Source organism: Hylobates moloch, unplaced genomic scaffold, assembly GCF_009828535.3.
Source record: "Hylobates moloch isolate HMO894 unplaced genomic scaffold, HMol_V3 SCAFFOLD_12, whole genome shotgun sequence".
NCBI lineage: Eukaryota > Metazoa > Chordata > Mammalia > Primates > Hylobatidae > Hylobates > Hylobates moloch.
Window position 1 is genome coordinate 34,808,256 of NW_026652287.1, and position 9,745 is coordinate 34,818,000.

Consider the following 9,745-nt stretch of genomic DNA (forward strand, 5'->3'; position numbering starts at 1 on the left):
AGGAGCTGAAACAGGAGGGTCACTTGAGACAGAGTTCAAAGCTGCAGTGAGCTATGCTCATGCCACTACTCCAGCCTGGGCCCCAAAGACCTTGTCTCTACCAAAATAGTGCCATGCAGGCATGCCTGCTTGTTTGGACGTGGGCACATTTGTGCTTGAATGTATGTCACAGACATGTTTTTACCAGCATGGACGTGCAGACCACCTGTGCACGCGTCTAAGTGCAGAAACTGTTCACACGTGACACGCGTGCATGCACACTCATGCCACCGTCACACAGACGTGCACATGCACACGCCGGTTTCCAGGCCAGACTCCACCCAGCCCTCGTTCCCCATGCACCCAGGCGCACAGTAAGTCACAGAAGCCAGAGCAGCTAGTGAGCACACATGTTGGGGTCCAGTGTCAGCTGGGGGTAGGGAAGCCCTGGTTTCTGGTTCACACGGGGCCCCCCAAGGCCCTCAGGCACCCTGGTCTCCAGGCCAGCAGGCCTAGCCCCAAGCTGAGTGCCACCAGCACAGCTACAGCTCCAGCCAGCAGGGGCACCACTGGAGCTGCAGGGAGAACATGCGGGGTGTGAGTGCCAGGACTTGGCAACCCTCCACTCCCACCCCAACACAGAGGACTGTCACCTGGGGGGATGGCAGCCTCATAGGGGCCATGGCAGGGGACCCCATGGGCCGGAGGCCGGGCCGGGGCGGTCAGCCGGTAGAAGCGGCCTAGTGGGCAGGGGGCCGGGCACCCGGGGAGGCTGAGAGGCAGGGGCAGGTGGGCGGAGTCATTGCGGTAGAAGAGGGAGATGGTGACATTCCTGGAGAGAGAGGACATGGTGGCACCTCCTCCCTCCCGTCATTGATCTTAAAGCCCGGAGAAACGGGCTTCTGACTCCCACCTGTCATCCTCCCAGCACCATCCCATGCAGCTCCCCGCCTGGCCATGCCCTCTGCCTGGCACATCACCCCTTGATTTGAGAGTTCTGTCTCGCCCATCTCCCTGGGCACCAAACCATTCTCACCCTCCATCTTCGTTCGGATCCCCCAGGTGCCTCCGGAACTCAAAGCCGAGGCAGGCAGCATATGGCGGGGTGTGTCCATCATAGAGGCCCAGGGCCCCCTGGAGGGCCAGCAGGGTGCTGTCATGCTGCAGGTGGACCCGAGGGCTGAGACGGCACTTCTCTCTGGAGGCCTCCTTTCTCCTGAACACTAGACTTGTGCATCCAGATGTCCCCCAGGCTTCTTAGAACCAACCCCCCAAACCTCCTTCCTCTCACCCTGAAGGCAGTACCAACAGTTACAGGCGGCCACTTAATAAAGATTGCTCAATAGGTGCAAAATATGATTCGACTAAGCAGCCTGTCTCCTCTGGAAGGACAGACTGCTTAGTACAATCATTTTTTCTTAATGAAAACAAGTAAGGGATTATATTTAATTCATAAGTTCTTCCTCCCATAACACCATCACCTACCTCTTTCCAGACTAATGATACAGCCCAAGAGTAGGGTTTGGAGATATGGGTTACACCAGGCAGTGGGCTGGGGTCCATTGGGACCATAGGCTCGTCCTCACCTAAATTGCTGTCACCCTCATCCCTGTGCCTCAGCGCCACGTGGCACTGCTTCCCAAGGACTCACAGCTGAGTACATGACCATCTTGAGGGGCAGCCCCAGGCGCTGGACCCGGGAGAAGTTGGCAAGGATAGCATTCAGCAGGATCCCTGAGGATGGGGTAAAAAGAGCTTAGAATCTCCCAGAGGAAGGCACCACAGTCTCCCGGCCCCACACCTCACCCCCTGTCAGCTGGGCCTTCTCTGCTGCCCGGGGTGGGCCCACGTGGGCTCCAATATCCAAAGCCGAGATCTGGGCAAGAGTCCGCAGGACATCTGGGGAGGCCCAGGCTGGTAGTGGAAGACCGTGGGCTTGCTGTGGGGAGACAGGACAGACGGACCATCGTGAGCCCTCGAGTTTGCCTCTGGCCCCGCAGGCCTGTGCTGCCCCCTGCTCTTCTGAGTCCCCCATGGGCTGGATCTGGATCTGGCTGGGAAATCATGATGTGGACAACAGTGATTTTTTTTTTTTTTTTTTTTTTTTTTTTTTTTCAGACGGAGCCTTGCTCCATCACCCAGGCTGGAGTGCAGTAGCGCAATCTTGGCTCACTGCATCCCTTGCCTCCCAGGTTCGGGTGATTCTCCTGCCTCAGCCTCCCAAGTAGCTGTGATTACAAGTGCGTGCCACCGTGCCCGGCTAATTTTTTTTATTTTTAGTAGAGACAGGGTTTTACCATGTTGGTCAGACTGGCCTTGAACTCCTGACCTCAGGTGATCCGCCCACCTCGGCCTCCCAAAGTGGTGGGACTACAGGTGTGAGCCACCACGCCCAGCCAACAGTGATTATTAGTTAATAATAGACGTCGTCATTACACAGCCCAGAAGGCTTTATCTGAAACCCCTGGGGCCAGAGGTGTTGCACAGCTCAGACATTCTGGACTTTAGAAAGGTCTGATGGTACTGACACCACACAGCATGGAACACACACAGTAAGGGCTGGGGCAGCCCCCTTAGTCACACACATCGCTGCTCCCACCCTGCGATTTGGAACATTCCCGTGAGCTGGAGTGAGCAAAGACTAGCAAGAGTACTAGCTGGGTATGGTGGCTTGCGCCTGTAATCCCAGTGCTTGGGGAGGCGAAAGGATTGTTTGAGCCCAGGAGTTCCTGGGCAACATAGTGAGACCCCATCTCTGCAAAAAAAAAAAAAATTTTTTTTTTAATTAGCCAGGCATGGTGGTGTGCACCTGCCTGCATCAGCTACTTGGGAGGCTGAAGCAGGAGAATTCCTATAACCAGGGAGATGGAGGCTGCAGTGAGCTATGATAATGCCACTGCACTCCAGCCTGGGTGACAGAGTGAGACCTTGTCTCAAAAAAAAAAAAAAAAAAAAAAAAAGGCATCACATCATTTCGGGTCAGCTCCCGCTGCCCTGGTTTTGGGTTTTCTGATTACAGGACTGTGGGGAGGAATTGCCAAATGTGTAGCCTCAAACCCTGGCGAGGCCCTCACTGTACACCAGGCACTATTGTAAGCGCAGTGCACGGATTAACCCATTCGAATCCTCACAGCGTCCTCGGGAGGTGTTGATACCAGTGTTGCCATCCCCACTGTGCAGATGGGAAAACTGAGGCACAGAGGGTTAACCAAATGCCTGAGGGAACACGGCTAGCGAGTAGCAAGCTGGGATTGGAAATAGGTGTCCTTAAACCCTTGGCTGGGAAGGGGCAGGGCTCACCTGGCACATGAGGGTGTCCAGAACCTTCCATGCCCTGCGCAATGGCTCTCCAACCAGCGACAGTCCCGTGAAGTTCTCCAGGCGAGTCAGGAAGCCCTGGATGCGCGTGGGGCTGGGTGAGCCCAGGCCCATCCCCTGCGCCCCGCCCCCCACCGCCGCCCTGCTCACCGTCCAGCCCTCCAGGGCCTCCCGGTACTCGGCGGCCTCGGTGGCCTCCCGCAGCAGCTCGTGGTATCGGGGACAGCTGCGCATGGGGAACCTCAGCAGCTGGGGAAAACTGAGGCTCAGAGAGGACAGCCGTGTGCCTTGGGTCTCACAGCGGATCGGGGGAACCCGGGATCTCGGCCCCTGCGTCTGTCGCAGTTTCTCCCAGATCCAGAAGAGCAGTGTGGGCCCCGGGGCTCACCCTGGTCTGGACAGACCGGCTCGAGGACAGCCTTGCTTCTCGGAGCCAGCTGAGGCGGCCAGACCCAGAGCTGCCTCTCTCTCCACCCGCTCCCTCCCTCGCCACACCTGGGTCCGGCCCCCTGACCTTGTCCTCAGCCACGGGCACCGTGTGCACCGGGATCGGCCTCCAGTGGGCCTCGGGGCTCCCGGGAGCAGCCTCGGGAAACAGCCCGGCAAGGTTGGCCTGGGCGCTCTCCAGCGTGCGGTCAAAGTCCGTGCTGCGGATGTACACCTGGAGCGGGGTGGAGAGAGGGCACGCGGGGGGTCGTGGTTGGGGACAGAGGTCAGCTGTCGTGGCAAATCAGAAGCCTCAGGTTCAGTTTGGAGTAGGGGTCAGACATTGAGAATCATGTGGCCTTCGAAGTTGGAAGTTGGAATCAAGGGTCCAGAGGCTAATGTCAGGAGCAGTTGGGCTGGATGTCCCAAGCTGGACAGCCATGTTGGATTTAGGGGGTCAGTTGAGTCAATGAGGGTCAAAAAGGAAGATCAGAATCGGTGGAGGCTGGAGGTTAGAGGTCAAATTTAGGAGGGCAGCTTGGAGGACTTGGAGTCAGAGTTCAATACATGTTCTTCAGAGGTCAGGAGGACTGTGTAACTGGGGGATGTCAGAAGACAGGAAGAGACAGAAAAGGTAGGTCAGAATTGATAAAGTGTAGAGGTTAAAGGTTAGAGGTCAGGAGGGCAAGTTACGTCAACAAGGGTCAAAGATCGAAATCAAGTTTGGGGTGAAATGTCAGAGGCCAGAGGTCTGATTGGAGTCAGTGGGACTCAGAAAACAGAGATGGCGGCCAGAAAATAAAGTCAGTTGATGGAGGTCAGAGGTCGAGATGTGACAGGTTGAGATGGGGTCAGAAGTCCATGTGGGTTAGTCAGTGTATCGGGGGTCAGAGATTAGAGATAGAGGGCAAGTCAGGTTGATGGAGGTCAAAGGCCAGAGTGGAGGCCCAAAGAGAGCGTTGTAGTCAGTGGAGGTCAAAGGTGGGAGGTCAGGGGGCCGGGTGGGGTCACTATGGCAGTACCTCCTCCCGCCGGTACTCCGGACTCAGGAAGGCCTCGTAGCGGCTCCTCAGGAAGCGGCCCAGCTCCAGCTGCTGACGGACCCCCTCCTGGGGACAGAACAGCCTCAGCCTGCCTCAGCCTACCCCTCCCTACCCCTCCCACCCTTGCCCTCACTGCCTACCCACTTCTCACCCTGGTCAGCTGGCCCAGGCCTCGTGGCCACAGGGTGGAGGCCACCTCCTTGTGTGGGTCCATGGGGTAGGAGGCCAGCGGGGCCCGGTCGCCATGGCGGAATACCTGGGGACAGGACTGGTCAGGGCTAGCCCTGGGGGAGCTGAGGGCAGGCCGGGGTGGGGGCGCCTCACCAGAGCCACGAACACCAGGGGTCCTTCTGGCAGGGCCCGGGGTGGCAGCTCCACCAGCAGCAGCAGCAGGAGAGGTCCAGCAGGGTGGCCCCAAAACCCCAGGCCGGCCATTTCCACCTGGCCCAGACGCTGAGCTCAGCCCACTGTCTGGGCCGCAGCCACGCCTGTCCCAGCCCTGCACTCAGCACCCCCATTATAGCAGGCCCTGGCATGCTCCCCCAGGGGACGCAGATCCCATTCCCAAGTGCCTCCACCAGCCTTGGATTAACCCGTTTCATCTTCATTTCATCTTCACCGCTGCCCCAGGAGACACTGATGTGCTTATCACCATCCCCATTGTGCTGATGGGGAAACTGAGGCACAGAAGGGTTCCCTAACTTGCCTGAGAAAACACTAAGATTTCTCAGACAAAGCTGCAATTTGAACCCAGGTGCCCAGGTGCCTTTAACCTGGATGCAGACTTGGACAGAGACCCCCAACCCACATTGTTTGTCTCAACAACAGCCTTGACCCCCTGAGTTGCAGAGGCTGACAGTAGTAACTATGTGCTTGATTTTCTGTACTCTGATGCTTTGACACCAGGGGCCTTGCTGATCATAGAAGGACCGCCCCTCCCAGAGTTCCCAGTTCCTGGAAATAGGGACTGGCCCAAGCGCATGCCTCTCCTGTACAAACCAGCCAACCCAGAGCCCACACCCCAACCACCCAGGCCACCAAACACCTGCCCTGGTCACTCGGGGCAGGGTACTGGACAACTCAGGACAGCCCCTGTGCCCCAGAGCCTGCTGAAATGGCTCAACCAGCCACTCTTTACCCCACCTTATCCCACAGAAGACACAAGGAAGCTGCTTGCTCGTGGTCTGCCTCCTGGGCACCCCTGGTGCGTCCCCATGTGGCCCATGTGGCATGCCCCCTCCTCTGAGGAAGCTGTGAGTATAACAAGTCATCTTTCTTTCTTTTTTCTTTTTTTTTTTTTTTTTTTTGAGAGTAGTCTTACTCTGTTGCCCAGGCTGGAGTGCACTGACGTGATCTCAGCTTGCTGCAACCTCCACCTCCCAGGTTCAAGAGATCCTCCTGCCTCAGCCCCCCTAATAGCTGGGATTACAGGCACGTGCCACCATGCCCGGCTAATTTTTGTATATATATATTTTTTTTTTAGTGGAGACAGGGTTTCGCCCTGTTGGCCAGGCTGGTCTTGAACTCCTGACCTCAGGTGATCCACTCGCCTTGGCTTCCCAAAGTGCTGGGATTATAGGCGTGAGCCACCACGCCCAGCCAACAAGTCATCTTTCAATGGCAATCTGCTGCTGCTCAGGCGGCCTCACCATCCCACAATGCTAATAAAATTTACACTTCGAAGTACCACCTGGGGCTGGCTGGCTCTCCTGCCTCACTGTGCACAGTCAGCCTCCAGTCCTGTCCTGGGTGGTTGTTGTTGTTGTTGTTGTTTTGTTGTTGTTTCAGACAGGGTTTTGCTGTGTTTCCCAGACTGGTCTTAAACTCCTGGGCTCAAGCAATCCTCCCACCTTGGCCTCCCAAAGTGCTGGGATTACAGGCGTGAGCCCCTGCACCAGATACAAAAGTTTTGTGAATCTCGCTCTCTCCTCGTACTTGAAATAGGGTAGAGGCCCCTGGAATAAAGAAGTAGAAGAGCTGGAGGCTTAAGCCAGACCAGGAGCTGGCAGCTCACACCTGTAATCCCAGCACTTTGGGAGGCCAAGGTGGGAGGATTGCTTGAGGCCAGGAGTTCAAGACCAGCCTGGCCAATATGGTGAGACCCCCTGCCACCCCGCCCCACTCCATCTCTATAAAAAATAAACAAAAATTAGCCAGGCATGGTATGGTGGTGTGTGCCTGTAGTCCCAGCTACTCAAGAGACTGAGATGGGAGGATCACATGAGTCCAGGAATTTGAGGCTTCAGTGAGCTATAACCGTGCCTTTGCACTACAGCCTGGACAACAGAGCAAGATCCTGTCTCTAAAAAAAAATAGAAAAGAGAAAAAAACCCTGAAGCAAAGTTAAGAAACTAGAAAGCACATTCTAGCCCCTGGAGATGTCAGCACTTTAATATCTACTGATGTATTGGCTGCTGTGACAAGTTACCACTCAGTGGCTTAAAACGACACACATTTATCCCCTTACAGTTCTGGAGGTTGGAAGTCTAAAATCAGTATAACTGGACCAGGCATGGTGGCTGATACCTGTAATCCTGTCACTTCGGGAGGCCAAGGTGGGCAGATCACTTGAATCCAGGAGTTTGAGACCAGCTTGGGCAACATGGTGAAACCCCGTCTCTACTAAAAATACCAAAAAACTAGCCAGGTGTAGTGGCGCATGCCTGTAGTCCCAGCCACTCGTCGGCTGAGCCCGAAGTCGAGGCTGCAGTGAGCCCTGATTCTGTCACTCCACTCCATCCTGGATGACAGAGTGAAACCTCATGTTTAAATGCAGTTTTTCATATATGTACTTCTTACCAAAATGAGATCATACAGAGCCTGCAATTTTGTAACCTGCGTCTTTCAGGTAACCTCCTCTTCTCCGTGACAGTAGTGCTTTCATCTTGTCTGATACCCACTCCCTATTCAAATGTCCCTCCATTTCTCCCCAAAGAGACTTTGTTTTGTTTTGTTTTTTGAGACAGGATCTCACTCTGTCACACAGGCTGGCGTGCAGTGGTACGATCTCGGCTCACTGCAACCTCTGCCTCCTGGGTTCTGATGATTCTCGTGCCTGAGCCTCCTGAGTAGCTGGGACTATAGGTGCACACCACCACACCGGGCTAATCTTTGTATTTTTAGTAGAGACAGGGTTTCGCCACGCTGCCGAGGCTGGTCTCAAACTTCTGGCTTCAGGCGATCCTCCTGCCTCGGCCTCCCACCCAAAAAGCCTTTATAACTTGTTTTGTCCAAACCAAAACCCGGTCCAGGATCACCCATCAAAGCTGGTCTTGTGTCTCTTAATGGATTTTTTCAAATATAGCAAGGCCACTTGCTTTTGTTTTGCATTGTGGCATGGATTTGTTGGAGAGATGGTACCACTTGCTCTGCAGAATGTGTTGCCTTCTGGAATGTTCTGGGTAGTGCCGTGAGGTATTGTTTTTACAACCAATTCTTATTATTCATAGTAGTGATGTTGTATAACTGTGACCACTGAATCAACAAATAAGGACCCATTGCTTCATTAATAAAAGTATATATTTTTCTATTTATTTATTTATTTTTATTATTATTATCATTATTATTTTGAGATGGAGTCTCGCTCTGTTGCCCAGGCTGGAGTGCAGTGGAACAATCTCAGCTCAATGTAACCACCTCTGCCCGGGGCTCAGGTGTTGCTCGTGCTTCAGCCTCCCAAGTATCTGGGACTACAGGCGTGCACCACCACGCCTGGCTAATTTTTTTGTTTTTTGTTTTAGTAGAGATGGGGTTTCGCCATGTTGGCCAGGCTAGTCTCAAACTCCTGACCTCAGGTGATCCTCCTGCCCCGGCCTCTCAAAGTGCTGGGATTACAGGTGTGAGCCACCGTGCCTGGCCTATATTTATATATATTTAAAGAGATAGGGTCTTACTGTGTTGCCCAGGCTGGTCTTAAATTCCTGGGCACAAGCGATTCTACTGTCTCACTTTCCCAAAGTGTTGGGATTATAAGCATGAGCCACCGCACCCAACCCTACATATATGTGTGTGTGTGTGTGTGTGTGTGTGTATATACAACTGTGAACACCTATTGGGGAAATATGTGTGTGTGTGTGTATATATACAACTGTGAACACCTATTGGGGAAGTGTGTGTGTGTGTGTGTGTGTGTGTATACAACTGTGAACACCTATTGGGGAAATATGTGTGTGTGTGTGTGTGTGTGTGTATATATACAACTGTGAACACCTATTGGGGAAATGTGTGTGTGTGTGTATATATATATACAACTGTGAACACCTATTGGGGAAATATGTGTGTGTGTGTGTGTGTATATATATATACAACTGTGAACACCTATTGGGGAAATATGTGTGTGTGTGTGTGTGTCCGCAATAGGTGTTCACAGTTGTACAACATAACTACCAAAAATAGCAAGACTATATCCGCCACAAATAATGCAAATAGCTGCCTGAATAGCAGATCGTATAGTCCCCTTTTTTGTGGTAGAGATAGATAGGTAAATAGGTATCTCACACATGTATCACATGTATTTTATTTTAGTTTTTTTAGTTGTAGTTGTGGAGACAGGATCTCACTCTGTTGCCCAGGCTGGAGTGCAGTGCCGTGATCTTGGCTCATGGCAACCTCCACCCCCTGGGCTCAAGTGATCCTCCCATCTGGAGGAGGAAATTTTGCCTGGGCCTTCTCAACTGTTCACCTGGCCTGCAGGCTCCTGTTTTGAGATATTTCTATACCCAGAACTGACCTGGCCCCTCCCCTGCTCTCAACCCGCCCATGGCTCCCCAGCACCCTCTGGGGCAAAACCCAAACGCCTCAGTGTGGTGTTCGAGGTTGAGACTCTCCAATCTCACATGTCCCGATGTCACATTCAGACACCACACGTGGCGGGCCACACCAGGGTCTGTCTCTGCCCTATGCCCCTGCCTGTCCCCTCTATCAGAATGCCCTTTCCCCGTTGCCATGGCCACCATTCTGGTCTCTCCGACAACCCCCTC

General features: G+C 53.8%; 1 protein-coding gene across 1 annotated transcript; it reads right to left on the reverse strand.

The window, feature by feature from the left end:
- Positions 1 to 329: 329 nt before the first annotated feature.
- Positions 330 to 5,384, reverse strand: ACP4 (acid phosphatase 4). The gene is made up of 11 exons (XM_032169038.3): positions 5,091 to 5,384; positions 4,918 to 5,022; positions 4,746 to 4,832; positions 3,812 to 3,958; positions 3,448 to 3,546; positions 3,280 to 3,375; positions 1,786 to 1,918; positions 1,631 to 1,713; positions 1,016 to 1,140; positions 633 to 811; positions 330 to 554 (listed from the first exon to the last, which is right to left on the reverse strand). Exons 1-11 carry the CDS (start codon positions 5,199 to 5,201, stop codon positions 439 to 441), a joined length of 1,281 nt encoding a protein of 426 aa, XP_032024929.1. The 5' UTR covers positions 5,202 to 5,384; the 3' UTR covers positions 330 to 438.
- Positions 5,385 to 9,745: the final 4,361 nt, after the last annotated feature.

What these genes read in the sequence shown, in the direction of transcription:
- ACP4 (XM_032169038.3), bottom strand. Translation starts at nt 5,201, where the DNA reads ATGGCCGGCCTGGGGTTTTGGGGCCACCCTGCTGGACCTCTCCTGCTG. An exon ending in AGGCCCTGGAGGGCTGGACG is followed by an intron (nt 3,376 to 3,447) that starts GTGAGCAGGGCG and finishes ACGCGCATCCAG; the next exon opens with GGCTTCCTGACTCGCCTGGA. An exon ending in TGAGGCTGCCATCCCCCCAG is followed by an intron (nt 555 to 632) that starts GTGACAGTCCTC and finishes TTCTCCCTGCAG; the next exon opens with CTCCAGTGGTGCCCCTGCTG.